The 22,029-nt window shown below is 35.9% G+C and overlaps 1 protein-coding gene across 1 annotated transcript in view; it reads left to right on the forward strand.

The window, feature by feature from the left end:
* The window catches only part of LOC129261654 (S-adenosylmethionine-dependent methyltransferase Rv2258c-like), a 30,146-nt gene extending 12,181 nt beyond the window's left edge, over positions 1-17,965 (forward strand). The window contains exons 2-4 of the mRNA XM_054899706.2: positions 12,681-12,886; positions 14,427-14,549; positions 17,299-17,965. Coding sequence (XP_054755681.1) covers positions 12,681-12,886; positions 14,427-14,549; positions 17,299-17,864 — 895 coding nt within the window. The 3' untranslated portion in view covers positions 17,865-17,965. The remainder of the gene's footprint in view (positions 1-12,680; positions 12,887-14,426; positions 14,550-17,298) is intronic.
* The last annotated feature ends 4,064 nt before the right edge of the window (positions 17,966-22,029 follow it).

Genomic DNA, 22,029 nt, shown 5'->3' on the forward strand with positions numbered 1-22,029 from the left:
ATATTTTATGACTTTCTCGGCTGTGGATATATGGATAATAGCAATTGAATAGATTAAACGTATGTTTATTCTAACCTAAAACGTCTTTTGCTCCAAAGAAATATTAAGGATTTTATCGTTCGTTGGTTTTGAGATGACGAAACTGAGAACTAGCTGAATAGAAGAAATAAGAAAAGAAAATGTCATTAGTGTCCGGATGGCAATAGAAAAATAAGTGATATTGTTCAAGTTTAATGGCAAAGATAACATTTGAAACGGTCTTTATATGTAACATGTTGTGAATTATCGAATTTGATCCTTGAACTTTAGAAAGGTATATAAATACTGGTTCAGTATTGTTAATAATTAGTAGTTGTATTATCATTATCATCATCATCATTATTATTATCATTATCATAAGTAGTATGAGTAATAGTAGTTGCAGTAGTAATAGTAGTAGTAGTAGTAGTAGTAGTAGTAGTAGTAGTAGTAGTAGTAGTAGTAGTAGTAGTAGTAGTAGTAGTAATAGTAGTGGAAATTATAATGTTGGTGGCGAAATAGAACCGGCAGGAGGATTAGAAATAGAATTGAGCCCCGTGGTGTTTTATCAATCATGTACATGTACGTAAAGGCTTCGTAGTGTAATGTTACGCGAAAAACTACATATTGGATGAATATTTTACTGTCAATTATTCAAGTGAATTCTTCACTTAAATAATTTTACAGAAGATGGGGTTTGGCATTTACTTTCACTCACCTTAGTGACTGGGCATTGGTAGAACTTCGAAAAGGGTCTCAGTAGAGGTCAAACCTAATAATAATCACCTAAATGACGTCATGATGTAACCAACGACACAAATTGATTACAGGTGCATAACCTGACAACCCCTATCTCCCTTGCTCTCCATTTTACTTCCTCATTGACAAAAGGATAGAAATGGGGCTCCGGCGGAAAAATTGGAATATCAGAGTTTGAATACAAAGCAACAAACCAAGGCACCGAATTAAGACAAAACTTGAGTAACATCCCACGAAATGCGGTTGACAATTTCCTCAGGTAATTTGAAAAGTTCCATGTCATAATAATCATATATGGAGTATCTAGATCAAGTCTCTTCGCAACGACAGAGGGAGAAAAGAATAAAAATCCACTTGTTGTGATCTGGATTTACTTCCTTGTAGGAAGATATGCGTGTCATCTTCAAGAATAGAAAATATGATTTCTTGAGAAGGTTTTTTTTTTAAAGGTTAATAAGACTGCCATTGAATTTGAGGAAGCCATCCCACATTGCAACAATCATGTTGACTACATCCATCCATGTAACTGTCGAATTAGCTATTTCCTACATGTACTAAACGACAAGGCACGCAATGTTAGGATTTCTAACAGGTAGCTCCGGTCGTGAAAAATGACAGGCGTTCTTAGTACATTTCCTTCATAAATGTGAAATTAAATTACAAAAATGGATTAGAACAGGATAGCAAGACAAAAACGAAGACTGTGACTAATGTAAAATGAAAACAAGGTTAGATTGTTTCCACATCGGTTCTGTACTTTTACGTGCATAATATTTAAGGGAATATAATCTTTATATTAAAACATTTTTTTTTCAAATTTTATATTTGATTGTGTGGTAGTATGGTTGTTTTATAGTTTACATCATTCCTCCAACTTCGGTATCTTATGTTTAATCCTCATGTGGTGTACATCAATGTCAACATCATGTACTCATTTTCAAAACAGATTTCTTTAACCACAGGGGATCAATCTTGTAAATACGTTTAACACTAACTCCTTTATAATGGTTAGCAGGCCCTTGTCATCTTCGCATGGATGTAAAAGAAATCATTATTTTCGTCGTTGACCTTGAGGTTCTTTTCAATTGATCTTTCAGGAATATGACCTGTCAAAAGCGTTACAGAAATCACTTTTAACCCGACATGGAGTTTCCTCGTTCATTTATTTCAAATCTTGGGCGACCTCTCGCCCCCTGCGCCTGGCAAAATGTATTCCAAGTGGTATTATAAATCGATATTTCTTGTATTAAGTGTAGGAATCATTCGTTGTTAGAGTTTGAGAATTGGGATTGTCCAAAAGATCAGTAAACCACAAAAAATCAAAAAGCCCGAAAAAGGACATAATTTTTCCTTTTTTCTTCACATCTCTCTTGTATTTCAACTCAGTGGAAATTAATAGCACATTAACTTTTTCAACTGACTTGCCCAATTGATATATTTACGTCTGTGATTGGGAAATACAGATTTGTTCCTCAAGAAAATACAATTGATCGTCTTGAACATTGTTTGTTCGGTAAAGATGAAACGAAAAACGAGCAACTCATCTTAAGATATTAAATGAAGAATCAATTTGTTTGCATCTTCAGAAGTAAAATGAATTAAAACCTTTTAATATTGAATAGCTTTACTTGTGCAGCCAGGGGCACAAGGGTCATGTCCACCACCCCAAAATAAGAGAAAAGGAAACAAAAAGAAGACAATATTATCATTCTAGTCTATATACATCACATTATCGTACGAACTGGTTAATATCACTGGTTGAAAGGGGACTTCTCCTTCCACACCTAACTCGGCTGCTTCGCCTGTTCACATTTCTCCCTCCGTTCTAAAAAAACTAATATTTTAGTGGTTAAAGTGGAAAGCTGTGAGTTTTTCTTTTGTAATTTCCATCAATACTCTCTCCATGTTCATACATGTAGATCACATTGTTACTTGAATTCACGTGTTTTGTATTTTCATGTAAATATTGTATTTTGCTATGCCAAAGACATCATTTGAGCCCTATGGAAAGTATTTTACCATCCAATGGGCTTACCTTACGGTTTGAAAAACTAATAAAAACAAAAGCCATATTGTAGAATCATCTAATTAAGGAATAAATGAATAAGGAATGCAAAGATGAATAAATGAATGAGTGAATAAACACGTTAATTCAAATATAGATATGCACCCGATACATTATTGGTTTTGTACACTGTGCAAACCCACACACAACGACCCTCAAACGCAGACATACGCTCTCCGCCACACATGCAACCATTAAACATTCTTTTGAAGTTATCAAGCTAAATTCCTTACTCTCATTACGGAGAGTATTTTGCTCCATGATCTTACGATGATACATTGTTCGTTTTAACAAATAATGTTTAATATTGCACTTCATATTCATACAATTTTCGACGTTCTTCGTGGAAAAGAGGAGGATTTCAATTTTGTGTTCTTCTTATTTTAGTTATTCCCTCCCCTGAAAGACTCACGCTGCGATGCCATGTCGTGAATTGGGTTATGGTGACCACGCTTTAGGTAAACCGCTGCTCCAAATGAAAATATTGAACGATTAAATATCACTTATTTCATGTGGATATAATGAGTAGCCCGGAGGGGGAAAGCGGTCACAAATTTCTGGCTTGTGCAGGATTCATATTATTCTTAGCTGAAAGGTGAATATTTGCCTTATTTCGTTCCGCATATGAAATGTTTTACTATTTTACAACATAAGGCCAACTATGCAACTCTTTAAAAGAACAATTGAACCATCTTCGGCAGAGTATCTACATTGCCTTGACAATGACAATGGCAGTGGTTTTATTAGACATATGTCACCTTCATTCATATATTTTGGACAAAATCATAAGGACACAACAGTATTAAAATCGCTCTGTTCTAATGATTAAAGTACGCTCATCATTCAAGTGCGCGCATCAAGTCTTCGATGGGTCATAATAGACAGTCCAACGCACTAGATTTTAAAAAGACAAAAACAATGCACTTTTATTATGGGGTTATGGGCCTATCGAATAGACCTACGTTAAGCATGGTGATCATTCTTATTCCTATAACGTCTTGAATAAGACTAAGATGCTTTTATCAACACAGAGTAGCTTTAATTGCTATAAAATCACCGTAAACACTGCTTTTCACATCTCTCCTTCTCTATGCCTGTATAGATAGGAAGAGAAAATATTTTTTTACGATCAAATATTGTGTCAATATTTATATGACGTCCGACAAAAGTGGATGAAAACAAGTTGTTGGCCAGGGAGTCCCTGAAATAGGAGGCAGTATTTAACGAATCATCCCGATTGGCAACAAAACGTATAGGCTATGAAAACAAACTTGATTTATCCTGGGTCCTAGTTGAAAACGTCCTTATTACACGCAATGTTAAGAGCTTGTATTGTGATGATATAAATAAAATAACATTCACAATGACTTATGGGGTACTTTACCGACCCGGAGCTATTTGTCAGTATATAATGTCAAGTTTATGGCACTTCAAAATTTTATTGTTGGCATCATCCTCTTCATCACCAACCAAATGGTATAAATCATTGCATTTTTACGAGGATTGTATAGAGTTGAGTCGTTCGGGATATCAGGGAGTTTTAGCAACTGTACACAGACGCTTTCTGGAACGTAGATAATCTATTGTCAAATGACTTCTTAATGAAGCAGTCTTTCTGAAAATCGGTGAATCAAAACAGCAGTGTCTTGACTATGGACAAACGACATATTTGCAATTTTTGTCAGCTCTGAAACTTGCGACGATCAGCTACCTCGGTTCACCAATTTTCGACAAAGACCTCTCAGCTGTCATTGGGATTTGACGGGCATTTTCAATAGATATACTCTGTCGTAGAATCCGTCCTCGTTTTAATTGCGAAAAATTCCCTATTGTCTACACAAGACAACGTGTGTACCACCTGCGATGTCTTAATTGGTAAAAATAATCCCCTCGTTATATTGGAAAATCGATTATGAACGTTAAACTTAAATGCGCACCTCACCAAACGGATCCGATTGTTGTCCGTTTACATTTTTTTTAGGAAGTGGAGTTACCTATAAGGTATTCTTGAGCTAATTGTGTCGAAATTACCTATTGATACATTCAGACCATGGTTCGATAACAATTATAAAGGTATTACTGTTTCACAGACTGTTCTGGTTTTAAATGATGTAAGACTGGAATTTCTGCATCGACCAAAACAGAGGATGGTAGGAGAAGAGTGTATCATGCAGAAATTTAAAGGATACATTGTCATTTGCTGTTATGTAGAGATGACTTGATACATTATCTTATATTACGATTTACTAACATTTCTATTTGTGGCAACAGTGAGATCAACCTATTGGCTGTCGACTGCCAACTATTACCAAAATATACTGTGAATGTAACAATGAAAGGCTAATGGATTGAGCATACGTGATGAATTCAAATGAATGAAATCAATGACAGGTCAAATGAATGAAATCAATGACAGGTTAAGTTAGGAACCCCTTGTGTAGCTGTACTTTGGTCTATGGACAAAGTTGGTGGGTTCCACACCCACGCTTTGGGCTCAAATGATGCCTAAGTCGGTAACGAATACCCCTTGGTAATATGTTTGGTAGCTCGGGTATCGGTGAGGACCATTGTAATGATACCTTGACTAACAAACTTGAAGGAACTCTTCAAGAATGTGAACTTTCAGGAATATCCGTCATATGCTGTGGCAGGGATTTAAAGGACAACTCCTTTCTTTTCTTTTATGTTCTTCATATACAATTATCATGATTTTCTCCCAATTTTCCTACCTTTGTCTTTGCCTTAATCAGGTACTCTGTAACACATGAATCAGTTAAGACATACAGGTAAGGAATGCATTCAAAGAGGTCGTTGGTTAAGGTTTCGAATTTAATATTTTCAATTTTTTCGGAATCTACATCACAAAAGAATCGAAAGAGGAGGATATCCATATTGACTACTACCACCGAATAAAGGGGGAAATTGCATCTGAAAACCCCCTTTTTTCCGTTCATTCCAATCTTCGTGTAACCTATTTAATTTGTAACAATCGAAAATACCACCTACTTTTCCAGTCTTCTATAAAAAGATTCCACGTGAAGACAAGTCATTAATCCTCTTCAAGATTTCAGAAAGAAATATGGAGCGTCTGATCAGCGATTCCTGTGTAATTTGTATGTAGGACAGGCAGAGATGAATAATAACAATTATAATATGGGTTAGTATGCCGGTCGGCCGAAAAACAAGTCTCCTCTCTTTCTCGCTTCCCCGCCGGATGTACTTGTGAAGCTAGCCTGCAGACGATTGGGGGATCGCGTGAAGGTACAGATCCCGCCAAAAATGGGTTCAAGTATATCACAAATAGATCTAGTTCATCGCTCTGGCCGCGAGCGAATCTTGTCTGGAAGATAGGGGTGTAAGGTAGATCGACTAATAATGGCTACAGAAAGAACACCTCAAATCAAAAGTACGGCTTCCATCATTTGTCTAATCTTATTTTAGATTTGATGATTTAAGGTGATTAGGACTGTTTGCTTTGCATCATAGTGGTTTGAATTTCTTCTGTTTTCTCTTGAAATGAAATAAGAATACTTTATTCTGTTTACGATTGATCATCAATCCAAATTCCCATCATACGAACTTATCTAGCTTCGAAATGTATATATATTTTCCAATTCTACTTTATATTTTTCCTTGTCATTTCAGAGACGTCAGTAATCAGATTTTGCGCAGCCATGCCTATAACCCTGATCTGCCCTAATTAAACTCATCTCATTTAACAGTGCGTGGGCTGAGATAATTAGACGATTCCAGCATTCGTAGTTTCTTCTTTTAATAAATGGACTTCAGCAGAGTATTGATATATTGTTCTTCCATTCGTGCGCATGAGTGTGTGGCACTGTGGCGCTTTTTTTTAACACGATGATGTTCAAAGCCTTGCGGATAGATCTTGTGGTAGCAAGGCCAAAGGTTCAAGAGCCACTTGACCATAATCGGAACGGGTTGCTACTGATCCATGTGCCCGAAGGCTACACTGACATTATTTTATGGAGACAAGCGTACTTTGCAGAGGCCATGTTCCCTTAGTTCAATATACATCGGGTGTTCGTACTTGAAGTTTTCAGACATGTTGATTTTACCGTCTACTTATTCCTCGAGAATCTTTTGGAACGTCTTTTCCTAACTTCTTATAATCAAGAATATCTAGTTTATTGGATTATTATTATTCTTGTTTGTTTTACAAATGTATCTGTTTTTCGTAGACATGCTAGATGAACTGCAATTAGTTTTCCTGTAGATGCGATACGGAGCCACCTACAAGATCTGGTCATCTCCTTCGGGATATATTATATGAACCAATATTTAACTAGAAATTTCCTCGATTGTCCTACTTTCAATCAAAGGCCATGGCTACCGGATAACAACTTGATTAGAACAAATTACAAAATTCTTAATAAGCAAACGGTTGAAATGTCTCATAATTGTATATAAAAATGGGAAATTTTGATAAGGCCATTATGTACACATTTATGTATGGTAAACTAGGAATAAAGGAAACAGGGTGTATGCTATTTATTAATTGGCTTTAAAGGGGAATCCAGCCTTGGTCATAAAATATTGTGTTGGGAAGGAGAAAAATAAATTAAACAGAATGGTGAAAGTTTGAAAGAAATCGGACAAGCAATAAGAAAGTTATAGCTGCTTTAAAATTGAGATCACGAATACTATGTAGATTTCAAATTGGCAACTGGGTAAGTAAATTATGACAAGGGGCAAGGACAACTTTACCATAGGCCATGTACTTTATTATCAGGGATAAGTGGTTTTCTCTTAAGTACCCATTCCCCTGGGGCAGTAATCTAAATATAACCCAGGTAGTATATTGTTTTATGTCCTCATGAAAGAAAAATATAATTTGAAATAAAACTTTTGGGAAAAAATGACATTTTAACCATAATATGTATTGGAGTACATGGAAGAGTAGTCCTTGCCTTACATCACTATGACATCCCATATGCGGCCAATTTGAAGTCTCCATGGGTATAGTGATTACCAATATTTACAACTTTTAAAAATTCATAACTTTCTTGTCGTTTGTCCAGTATTGTTCAAACTTTCACCTATCAACTTGTCTGATTTTTCTTTTCCTTATAAAAACAAGTTTTTATTTGGGTTGGATTAAGTTTGAAATGAAAACGCTACCTCTGTGAACTCAAACAAGGCACAACTTAAAGAAATTGATATTTTTAAATATGTTCAAATAAGTTTGTTGAGAAGGAATTTGCATTTAATGCTTTTACTGTTCAAAATTATATTCCTTTGTCACAAATGTGAATATGGACATACCACGATGCAACAATAATCCTATGGGGTAGAATAGAATGAAAATGGCTCTTCACTATCATTTGTGCAAAGTGTATTTATGTATAGATATTAAATGTGAGTGAAGTTAGAAAAATATAACTACTGAGTTTGGTCAAGACACATACACAATATTGCTAATATGTGACTCAGCTGATACACATTACTATATGAACTAAATTATTTCTTTGATAGGTTTTGTGCAATATGGCCTTAGTGTCACAAGATAAAATCTCAAAGGGAAGGAAAGGATCTTTTGTTCGATAAATTTTTGATGGTGCATATCGGACTTGTGACAAATAATCACTAGAAGACTATCTAAAAAGAAAGGGTTTTTTTTTATACATTTTGAAGATTTTGTAGTTTAGTTTACTACATGCAGTTAAATGATGCTAGTAGCCAATTTGCTTCTGTAATTCTCAGACCCCCCCCCTGCCAAAAAAGTTCCCAGAAGAAAAGAACATATGGGTGATTGTCCTCTGTACCCTCGACTTCCGGTTTAACAGTCTCTGCCTCTGTCGTTCACCCCTCTTATCATCTCCTGAAGATTCCTTCTTGTGTCTTAGGTATTGAGATCATCAAGAGGTCGAAGGCTATCTCGAGGGTTGTACCAATATTACAACCTATCGCACAAATAATTGATGGCTGGTAGCCCTTATTCTGCCACTTCAGATCTTGAGGTGATCTCTCTGCTCAAAGAGCCTGAAGATTATTGGTTTCCGTTTAGAAGAATAGCCCCCAGGACGATGTCGGTGTGCCGATCATGTTCTAAGGGAATGTCACATTGATATGATGAGAGGTCAAGGAGAGTACGCCAGTTGACCAGGGGGCATTTTAAGAAGTGATTTATCAGGGTTTCTCTTAGAAAGTATTGCTCTCAGCCAATCAAATGCAAGGATTTCAGTAAAGTGTAACAGTAGTCAGTGAACATCGCTGATAGGTAACATTGTGGAACGCTCCCCGGAGCCTTCCGACATAGACAACAAGTTGTGTCACCGGGAGGCCTGAAGCCAAAAGTGTAGCCTCGGTGGTGAAACGTGATACGGCATTCGATGACGACATCTGATGACGTAAAAGACAGCGTTTGGTAGTTCCTGTTATTATCGTATTCTATCCTGACAAACAATTGTCAAATTACATGAGGTATGATCCTTGGTCAAATGGCAATCTCTTTCTCAATGAAAGTGAAAAGAAGGAGGAAACTTCTTTTCCCTTTTCCAAGATGACAAAAATTACTCCCGGAAGCGGCAGTAATAGACAAAAACAAAGGGTAAGAACGTCATACCTGCTGCCGCAGGCATTCGCCCCTGTAGAAGGTTTTATACCATTTCCTTGAGCAATTGAAAAATACTTTTAGTATGTTTTATGTTCTGTCATTTGATGATATTTATCATGTATCATGAGTGTCCCCGGATATAGGCATGTATTCTGAAACAATGGTGTTTTTTTTTAGGTTAATCAAGTCAAGTAAAAAAAAAAATAAGAACAGTGACTATGTGGACTGCCTTGTTGTTATTCCTGAATTACACAGAATATTATTTACATTCTTGACTTAGAGCATAATTATTTACATGTACAAATGTTAACCTATCAGATCAAAAAGTGCAAAGTAGCACCTGTAAAAAGTTGTCCCAGTGTGGTGTTGCTAAAGGTGTGAAGTTGAAACTATATTTTTGTTTAATGTATATCCCACATCAATTGGTGTCCCACACGCCATCAGGTAATTTCGACTATTGATCAAGAGTGAATAGTTCGATCTATTACCTTCTTGCTTTAGTTGCACTATCCTGAAAGTCAGAAACAGGTATGTGATGACCGGTGAGGTATGTCTGCTATGCATCAAGACTAAACCATGTCATCCCGTCTCATTCTTACCTGAGCTGGCGTTAACGTTAAAGGTTATCGACTGTGAATACGTCAATTCCCTTCACTCAAATGATGAAAAATTAAAATCGAGTAAATATTGTTAATTAATTAAGTGCAGGTTACATATATCCAGACGGTCTGAAAACGTAATAGTTTTCGGGGAGATATATAATTTAGAAAGCAGAATATTACAAAGTGAACGTCGTAAAATTCAGGCATTACACATTTCAGTCATTCTCTTATCAATTCATCGATGTACTTGCCATGTTTTCGCACCTTTAAAAATATCATGGATCGAATGTGAAACGCCATCTTTAAACAAGTCCATACGGAGTGAAAAAAAAAATGAATATACATCTTGTTCTGTTCTTTACTTCCTGCTTGTACTTTTTGGAGGATAATTCAACAATTTATTATTTTGTTCCTGTCGAACATGGCTACCTCCATAGTCCATTCTCCCTTATGATTGACTTTGAAGCTGTAATACGAGTCCAACATCTCCAAGATGCACTGTTATATATGCTGGTGATGAAACATTGGCATCCTTTAAATCTAAGGAAACGTGTTAATGCATACCTCACTACCAAGGTGTGTGAAACCAGCGAGGTACACATTTATTCATGGCATCCTTTCCTCGTGGTTGCATCCTTACTGGGGGTGGACCCTCACCACCGTCTCGGCAGGATCACCGCAGGCTGGGTGATTCGAAGGGGGAATGCTCACGCATTGCTGGAGCAACCCGAGACCTGGTTGGCGAACAAACATCGGATATGGTCGAGTTTGTTCTCCAAACAGGCTTAGTCAGGGGGCCTAAGTCTGTTGACGACCGATGCTTCATTCGGGCATGTTATTAGGAGATGAGAGGCCTGACAAGTAGAGAGTCGACTGAGTTACACGGCTGAAACAAAAGTGATCACATCAGTAATTTGGTAAATTGCCCCATTCGCATAAACGCAATGAACAAAGGGAACCAAAAATAAATTACAAGAAAATAATTGTGATATCAACCTCAGGTCATTCCAGGTTCGTTTGCCTCCCCGATATCATCATCGGGTCAATATTCTTAAATGTTGACAATACAAAAGGTATTGAGGTTACACCACGAATAATTGAATCCTTCTCATCTTGTAGTTTCAATATATATGCATATATATATATATATATATATATATATATATATACAGTCCTTGGTCTCCTTATTCTTAAAAACAGTGTGGATAAGGTCAAATAGCAATGTCATAATGAAAGTCAATATCAATTACAGTTTTTAGAATTTAAACAACTTTCGATTTTATGTTTCTATTCTCGTAGTCTTATGGCAATGGTAAAGTCAGATAACGCACTTAGAATTAATGAACAGTCAACGGTCGCCTCTTTTTGATGGAACGGGCCTGCATGATGTGCGCATGCTCGAAACTACATTAAGCTTCTTCTATCTTCAGCAGATAGTGACTATACCGCACACGATGAGTAGTACTCAACTTGAGATCAATCTACTGTCATCACTATCGCAACAAATTTCGCTATTTTTGCAACGCCCACCACTCTCTCATGAAAACAGACCAAGCAATTTCAAGATGAAATAAAGATGAGAGTTGGAGGGGGGAAAGTTGAAGAAGGAGTGACAATAGTGAAATGGTGGGCCGACTGGGGCGTTGAACCTGATCAACATTCCTAACTTAAATCGCGCGAAAGTTGCCGCTGATTGAAATACTGAGCCCGCCAAAGCCTCCCTGCGCCATGTTGGTCGCCTGCAATAACATGAGAAAGAAAACAGTATCAATATCATGTCAAAAAATTGGACTTGGGTTGGAGAAAAAGAAATAAACAGAATTTAGAGATGGAAAACAAGGCATGAGAGAGACAAACAGGTGCAACAACAATTTTGATTGTTATGACATTTGTCTCTTTCTCCTTTTCTTGCTTAGTAGGGTCGGTAAAGGACAGTGACATTCTGAATGTGATGTTCGGTACCGCAATATGGTACAAAAGTATCGAATAACTGATATCTCTGGGTTTTTTAATCTGGTCATCATGTTTAAAACCTTATATTTTTGATAATCCAAATGGTTTCAATCAAGCAATTCATTTCTGTAAACAATTTTTTACTGGTACACATTCTCTGTCTCGTTTGCCTTTCAAACCCTCTCTCTATAGTTGAGTTACCCCACGTTCAGCTGTTAATTTTTGGACATTCTAACGTGTTTATGTGAACCATGGGCATCACGTATATATTTGTCTACTATACCAAACAATGATTTGCAGAATCTTCTTTGGATCGCAGAAGATGCATTTACCCACTGCTTATGCTTTTGTCCTTCAACTGACACCCCTTTTGTCTCGTTGCAACACCTAGATGTTTAAATTTTTAAATTGCTTGCTGAAAAAGATCGGGATTCTTTTTTTTTTAATATTCTTGTATATATATATTATATATATATATATATATATATATATATATATATATATATATATATATATATATATATATCTTTGGACCCTAAAATGGGACTAAATGAAAACTGGAATGAACATTCTGATTACATCTTTATATTATACAGATAATTGTTCCCATTTTGAATATTGCTTACTCACAATTGATGATTTCTTTCCAAAGAAAGTAATAAATCACAGCGAACTAAACCATGAATATTCTCTATTCCTTTTGTAGATACGTCAGAGAATGGTTAGGATCGATGGTGGTAGCGAGAATCGTAGAGATGGACCCTGACAACCAGACATACTTCGTACCCGAATCTCGGCGACCTTTCCTCACCAACGGCCCCTGTAACATCGTCGCATTCAGTGGTTTGGTCCCCATGTTATGTCAGGCCTACGATTCCGTTCTCGGTTGCTTCAAAGAAGACGGGCCACAAGGTAACATGTTTAGCTTATGAATATGATGCTAGCTTCCAAGAACCTTATACTGTATATCACCTTGATCAGGTCCGGTCAGGATATTAGAGAGTTTTCGCTCCATGGCGCACGACGGATTAAAAAACATAGAAAATACATTGTCAAATCCCCTCTGTCCTTGTCGAAAGTGGTTAATCAAAACAGCAGTTTCGTCCTGGACCCTCGACAAACGTACTCTTTTCTGTCAGCTCCGAGACTTGAGATGAAACTGCTTATCCAGTTCACCATATTTCGACAAAGACCTTCCAGCTGTACTCTGTCATCGTTTAATGAGCCCTTTTGATACATTCACTGTCTTCTTAAATCGTTCGTGCGTCGCGGAGCGCCAATTCCCTATTGTCAGCCTAGCCAGTCTAGCTCGACAAGGAAATTTTGGCTTGATAGTGTTAAATCAGTTTGATACAACCACAAGCTAAAGGTGTAGGTGCATGTTGTAAGCTATCAAAGTGTGGTATTCCTCGATGTGAGTATGAATAAACAATTCTGGTAATTTCACCTTCTATCGTGTAGTTTCATGCAAAGAAAATAAATCGACAGTGACTACATATATAAACCAAGACGGCAAGTAGACAATCATCGACGAGGTTTTGGTTCCATGACATTTGCTCCGGCGACAATTGCTCCGATGTAAAATCTGCACGTTAAGCCAAACATAAGCCCTAATCTTAATCTTTACATTATTCTGAACCAAAAACTCTATTATAATATTAGCTCCAACCCTGTATGCCCTCCGATATATTAAGACCGGATCAAATGTCGCAGGAGCAAATGTCGTTTCACCGTGGTGTTTTTAGGCAAAGTGTCTCCATGCCACAACGTTGCGTATGTAAATGAAATCTGCTGTAAATATTTCATCTTTCTTCTTTTTTGGGGGGATGGGGTGTTCTTTTTTATATTTAAAGTAGAACTTCAAGAATATTGTCAACCGACAAATCCATCAAAAGACAAAGCATATAATATAATGGTTTACAAATAATTATTGGAGACCAGTTGATTATGAATAACGCAAATTTGTGTGAACTATAAATGATTACTGCCCCGTTGATGATATTCTACAAAGCAGAACTCGATCCAAGGTATTGTATTAATAAATTGTATTGGATTTTAACGTCATTACAAATTGATAAACCGTGGAGATGTGGAGATTGGCTTTGATTTTATAGATTTACAATCAAACCTTTTTGTTGCTTTATCATTCCACGTCAGTTCTATTTTGATTACTTGAGTTGAATATTGCGCCATGTACATTTTGACTTTCTATCTGCTAGAAACATGTTTATATCCATATTTATACACTGTTCATCCGCAAATACAGGTAGAGCAGAATATTTGTAATTAGTGTGAAGCAAAAATTCCGATTGGTGCGTTGAAATAGTAATAATTATTATGATAATGAAATAGAGATAGACGATAAAAAACGAATATTATTTATGATAATAACATTGATAAACATTAATAATCACAAGAATAATTTAGTTTTGTTCGTTTTATTCTTCTGCAGGTGTTCCATATTCTCAGTATCCCAGGTTTCATCGTTTCATGGATCATATGTCACGGAAGATGCATGATAATTGTTTGATCCAGGACATGATTCCTTCCATAACAGGACTTGTTGATATGTTAGGTAAGGCCATGTATCAAATGTAAAGATGCAATCTAAAAGATGCAGAAAAGTTCGATGAATGACTACCATTTTTCAACGGAAAAAAGTTATATTCATAATTGTGGGAAAGATGAAAAGGAGGTGAGCTTGTCATGTTCTCTTCTTCCTAATGATTTTAGAAAATATGATACAAAATGTGGTTCACTGCAAGGGATTTTTAATTCCAAAACTTAAAATTTATGTGATCATAAATAAAAATCAGTTAAAACTGTCTGGTCGAGTATTCGTGTGTAGTCAGTGCATGCATTCTTTGAGGAATTGTGTTCTATTAAGCTTGGTAAATAATTAATATACAAATCCTTTCTCACTTTCTGTAAAACATATTGAAACTTCCTTGAAATTTCCAGATAAATTGAGTTTTTGGAGTATACCATGATTGCAAATGGGGAAGGGCTCGTGTGTATTCGGTCTAGTACCCACTCTACCCACTTTTAAACATACTCAATATGAACATCGAACGGAGTTTGATAACCATTTTATCGGCACCTACAAGGCTAAATACTTATTTTATAATGTTAGTGGCGTCCGTCACAAACTATTGATAAAAAATATCAATTCCATTAGACGTTAGGTGAATAGAATGACGTATTTCCTTGGCTCAATTATATTCATGCGGTGCTGAGAGCATTCTTCTTTGCATGTTCAGCTAACCTTGACTATTATCTGTATTATTATGCTCTTGGTTTCTTTTACCTCCATTCACCTTCCCACCCATCCCCCTCTCTCCTTCTCTCCTTCTTGTTTTTCCTCTCTCTCTCTCTCACTCTCTTTCCCTTTCTCTTGTTCTCCTTTCAATAATTTACCATCTTTGAAGGACATTCTCCCTTTATATATTCTGAATGATGTTGTGTCTTTTGCAATTATTGTTTCTGTTTTATATCATCCCCAATCATTTATATAACTCGAGGAAGGCGAGGTCATTTGCAAAGGTTTCTAGTGCTATTCTATCATAAAGAAATTGACATTTTAAGCAACCAAAAATAGAAAATATTATTTTACTATCATGGCAACCGGCAGACAAAAAAAAATGATCTGGAATGATGTAGTCTGCTATGAAAGATTTTGCGTAGGTGTTATGTTAAGGGCAAGAACTACGAACAGAAGGATAGTAAATGAATGGCATGTTGCGTCTGTAGTTAGCTCAGCAGGTATCAATGTCAAAGTGGGGAAATGGGATGAATGCCCTCCAACTTAAACGCCTCCTCTACCGTATCAAGAAAGAACGTTTGCATTGCCAAAACAATGACATTTATTTCGAGAGTAAGACGTTCCCTCTTGAGGGTTGTGTTACAAAGACACCGTTACCTTAAAAAAGGTCGAATGGTCATGATATTTTTTATCAGATTATATATAGATCCGTCTTTCCTTTACATTGTTTGTTCATCTATATGGTATTTTTTACAACTGATGTATGATTTTGTAAAACATGATAAAGTTATCATGTCTGTATTGCTCAGCTATCGTGTCAATCGACGTACCTCCGTTAACCTTCACCCATATCCATCATCAATATCACATTACAACATAAAGAGACCGATATAATCAACATACGACGAAGGAACAACAAATTAATGAACATTGCTGGGTTCCTATGTCAGAGACACGTTCATGTTACTCTCAATGAGTTCGCCTTCAAGGACATAGCGGAAACAGTATTGATGGTTTACACCAAAAGCAGTTGGCGCCATGTGAACGGCGATGCCGTCCTCTAATAATATATTGTCTTCACGAATACGTCTGAAAGAGGATACCACCATCGTATTTCATTGGCATCTGCTCCCGCAGCTTCAGTCACTGTCCGTGTGATGGTGATGATGATGTAGATGGTCCGCCGGTGGTAGTCGTGTCTTTTCCGGCCCCTTGGTATGCACGTTAGGTTGCAGACATCACTGACAAGTGTCAATGTTATTCATTACTGACAGGAATAACAATGATGATATGAGTGACAAAGGGGATGGTGAAGATGGCAGCTGGGGGTACCTGACATAATTTGTGGGGTGGTGGTAACGGGGAGAGTTTGTGGCGAACAGAGGTGGAATGAAATTTTGAGATTTTTGTCAATATTTTTGTGGACAACCTTTTTTGAATTTATTTACTTATTCAACCATCAGCTTAACCATTTACTAGGGAATTAATCAATGAATGAAATTATTACCTCATCCATTTCATTAATTCAAAAGTTAGATACAGACGAGACGATTGCAGATATTTAGCAAGCGTACTTTGCCTTTACTGATAACCTCCTGTTGAGACTCCGGATATTACCATGAGAAATTAATTAGTCGTTGCAGTGTTAGCACAAACACCCATGGAGTCCTGGTCAGTGGTGCGTGTGTGTGTGTGTGTGTGTGTGTGTGTGACCGTAAGGCCAGAACGATGATCATGCTGAGCACCGGAAGACAATTGGTTGACTGAAGATACTGATCTTCCTGGCCGTCTTTGCAACCCGGAACGAAGTGGCCCCTGTAGGAAGCTAATGCGGATTATTGAATTGGTGGCTTTGATGAAAATGTTACCCTTCAGATGTTCAAGACCAGTTTTATTGGACATCTGGATGTCAATTTTGTTTTAACTGTATTTAATTATAAACAACGATCAGGAATATACCATTTGGGATGCTAGTTCACGCTTTTTTCAAAATTCAGTTATGGAGACATTTTTCAATAATTATTTTAACATAATTGAATTTGCGTTCTTTCTCCTTCTCCAGAAACTAACGTATCTGTGTTAGATCTTGGATGTGGTCAAGGTCATGCAACAATGCTGATGGCGCAGCGCTTCCCCGGATGCACTTTCTATGGGCTTGATATCTCCCAGAAGGCCATCGCCGAGGCACGGGCAGAAGCCGCTCGACTCAGCCTCACCAACTGCAAGTTCCTCGTGCAAGACGTTGCCACACTCCCAGACACATGGAGAAACACATTCCATCTGGTCACCTCCTTCGATGCTTTCCATGACATGGCCGACCCTGAGGGTGTCCTCCGCGAGACGAGGCGGGTGATGGTCGATGGCGGTCTGTTACTCATGATGGAAGTCAACGTGCACAGCTCGCCGCACAAAAACGTGGGGAATCCCCGAGCCATTGATGGTTACGTCATCAGTATGCTCCACTGCACACCGGTGTCCATGTACTTTGGAGGCCCAGGACTTGGCACGATGTGGGGAAAGGAGAACGCTTCGGAAATGCTCAAGAAGCATGGATTTGGAGACATCACCATGAAACCATCGAAGGACAGGTTCAACGTCGTTATCACGGGGAAAAAGAAAACAGACTAGGTCCACAGCTGAGCATTCAACATCCTTATACCTTTAGGGATGTCAAACCGAAAAGCTTCATGAATTCATAGATCAAGCGCTCTTTGTGTTAATTTGTCATAGTGAGTCACAGACTAATGAGGAAGCACTGGCTACTATCAACTGAATCATGAAAATACTTCCATAATCACGTTTGTATCACTGGAATGACTGACCATCTCCGAAACTTTTTACGAAGTTTTTTCCCCAAGTTCAGAAACGGTGTTCATTTAGAACATCGATTCTATGATTAGGTATCATAGAGCTAAAAGACATGTGTTGAGACTGTTTTTACTTTGGTCAGCATATCAATTTCGATACTCTGAAATGATACGAATGTGTAAAGAAATTCCACATATCGGTAAAACAGGATGATAAAAAATACCCTAAATTCTTACAGTAATTTTGACTTCTAGGAAGGAATTTTTAGAACTGAGGTATTCCGATTCCATGGATTTGTGATCATAACGTATAACTACTTAGTATTTTCTTTTCAAGAATGATTGTGATACTTAAAATACTGTTGTGGATTTGACAGAATATTCGCTGAATAGAACAACATCTAATATGTAACTTATTTGGTGCCACATTGAGAGCTATAAAATATGTATCGAAGCCAAAATGAAAGCTGAAATTTACGTAGTAGATAGATATACAGTAAAAATAATTTATTTAATGGTAAAAATGATAGATCATATTTTTTATATTAAAAAATGTACATATGTTTTTGAAATAGACATGCCATTTTGCCACTTTGATTTATGTATCAATTTGTATTTCTGTTTTATTTAACCTCATAATTGTATGACTATTTACAGTTTCAACTTTGTATTAAAAAAAATGTGCTTAGATAATTTTGATGGCCGTTTATATATGCCGGTAGCTATGAATTGCTGTTTTCATTCTTTATTTTGTTGAAAGCTGGAATGTAATTTATATATCTTTCGTTTAGTGGTTGATTTAATTTTGATTTATTTTCGGACCTTATTTCTGTTTTAAAAATAACACAACTTTGGTGTTTGACATACTCCAGCTCATGTATTCATTGTATGTAACTTCATTACGAATATCGTACATTATATATGTATGTTATCAAAATAAAGACCGTTATACCCTGGTATTCATAATATATTTCTTTCGTATATATACAACGACACAATGTGAATGCTTCTTCTTAATTGTACATATTATGATATGTAAATATCTGAATAGAATACACCATTGTCAATTGTTTTAGAGATTGATTCAATATATATACAAGTGTCGTCAAGGATACAACTTACAAAGATACATATTTCCTTTTATATATGGTATCAATAAGTCCATTTATTAAATGCATTTTACTTATAATTAATAATTAGCTGTCATTAGAGGTAAGTGACAATTATTTGACAGTCAAAGTCTGTGTATCGTCATTTTTTTATACAAAAGTGTTCACTGGTCAAGTTGTGGAGATGGGTGACAAGTATCCTACAATTAAGAAATGAAAACCTAAACACAAATGAGTCTGGACTCGGATTAAGATTTGATCTTCTTAACTTGAACTTGAAAAAAAATATATGTATGGGTGGTTTTGATGGCTGAAATTAACACATTCTGACATGTTTTTTGTATCATGTTTTCCTACTTATTGTCTGTTGATTTTTTTTTCATTGTGGACTTTTTTTTTGGGGGGGGGAAGAACATCGTTGATTATAGTCTGATTTATGTAATATTTGCCAAATTTACTAATAAATAATTTACAATAATTATAATTTGTTCACTTAGAATTTGGCTCCGTCATGTTAAGAACGCTAATTTTAGAATAACTAGAACAGATGTACATCATATGAGTTATTCCTACTCTCTCTTTGCATCACATCAATTTATCAATATTTATTAACTATTTTGTCCCCCTCCCCTCTAATTATTGTACACAAGATTCTTTACCATGTTTCGTTTACAAGCCTTGCTTTTTAGGCAAGCTTCCTCCGTTTTGTTACTTTTTTCTTTAGTTTAGTCAGATTGGTTCTATTTAAATTGATATGTTTTAAATTCAGTCCCCGATTTAATTAATCAATGATATTTAGGTTTATTATTGTTCTCCTCTGTTTGATTGAAAAACCTGTAAATATTTCAATTTGTAATTTTTGTTTGTATTTGTTGATCGGCAAAAATAAATCATTAATCACATGTGGGAGGTCATTATTCTAGTACTTAATTGGTAGACGACAGGTGACATTGATGATATTGGCATCTGTAATACGTTCTGAATTTAAAAGTTGTCTCAATATTTATTTTCCGACCAAGCCAACAGTTTTATATATATATACATATATATATATATATATATAAAACTCTGTCATTTGCTTCTTGATGAAGTACCTCTGAGCTATTACATTATTATTATGATTACATTTCACAAATCAAATTCTTCGCTTTTGATTTCTCAGTACAACTCGACAATTAAATCCAGCTTCGTTTTTTCGAGTTCCACTTGATAAATTTTCAATTGGGGTTTTATTTACTGTTCCTGTTTATCAAAAAATAAAGTCTATATCAATCGTGCTAACGATATTAAATCAATATCTAACCATCTGTCTGTCTAGTCGTGATTGATTAGTTTTATTGTTTTAGTTATCGATATAAGGATCAAATTATTTTTATTTTCTTTTGCTCTCACCACCACGATATCAATTTTAGCTGCATCTTTTGCGATTTTGTGTTTTTTGTAAAATGATTAATTTGTAATTCATTTGGCAGTATTCTATTGTGTATAAGATATGATAAATGTGTTTAACTACATGTGTTTTGTCTTCATTATATTAGCATGTTAATGAGGTGTATATAATTATGATCCGATTCTGTGACTGGCAAAATCATGGTATTGTTGTGCTTGTTTTTAATATATGTGAAAAATATCTGAATTATGTGTTTATATCTTCAGGAAAGAGGAATGTATGCTTTGTGTTCATTATACAGTCAGTGTATGGCAACATTTCAATTTGTGAGATGGAAGAGAGGGCATTCGCCTTTTACGGCTTATTTGTCAAAACATTGTTTTCATATTTTTGTGTATTGAATTCCTCAAATGTGTTGATATTGAAGTGAGTTTTGTTAATATGAAAAGAATCTTGTTTTACCATATGTATTAAAAAACATTTTGTGTCATTGTTTCACAAGAAGCGCCAATGCAGTGCGACGGTAGTTGCACGACATCCATTACAGGTAATCACAGAAAATACAACTAATGCAAAAACGTTACATTTTACCATTTTTCCTTATATTCACTGTACATTTTAATAAATCAGTTCAAAATATTTCTAAATTTGATTTAAAATATAAAGAATTCCTAGTAGATTATGTAAATTCCTAACCGGTAAGAAATTATGCTGAGTATCATGAACTTGTAATCTCTGCAACTAGCCCCCCCCCCCCCTCACCACACACACCATCACACACAAACAACCGAGAGAAAAAAATGAGGAAATGAATACTTTATAATCATTTAGTTTGGACATTGTCTGTTTTAGCATGATATTTTCAAGCTGTCGGCAAATCATAACAGCTCAAATGTTATTGTAAATAATTATGTATTAGGCACTATTGAATAACGTCCAATTTTATTTAGTAGACATGTGTTATATACCAGCACCTAATCGATGCTTGTTACATACAAATTGCATTAAAATTATTTTAATCAAATATTGTGTTGTCGTTTTTAGATTAAATTTGCGTCAGATTGGGTGTACGAGGGATAGATCTCCATGATTTTTTCAAGGTTTGTAAAGGTGTGTAAAGGCCACCGCACACCTTACGACTGTTCGCGATCCGATTTCAGAATAAAATGTAGTAGAATTTGATGCTAATATTGAGACTTGGAATATCTTACTGTGTAATGTTCTAAATCATCGTACGAATACCTATCTTCAAATCTGGGACTATGCTATCACCCTTCTTAGAATAAAAGCGAATTTAATATCTAGTCGTAATGACGTCATAGCAGTCGTACGATTGGTAACGATTTGAATCTAATTTGGTCTGTACTCTTAAATAAATGCTTACAATCTTTCAAAATGGTTAAATTAGTATTCATTCAATTAATTTTAACCTCAAATAAAATGATATAGTCCATTCACATTTTCAGAAAATGAGCAAACTGCGATTT

The sequence above is a fragment of the Lytechinus pictus genome, chromosome 5, assembly GCF_037042905.1.
Source record: "Lytechinus pictus isolate F3 Inbred chromosome 5, Lp3.0, whole genome shotgun sequence".
In the NCBI taxonomy this organism is placed as follows: Eukaryota; Metazoa; Echinodermata; class Echinoidea; order Temnopleuroida; family Toxopneustidae; genus Lytechinus; species Lytechinus pictus.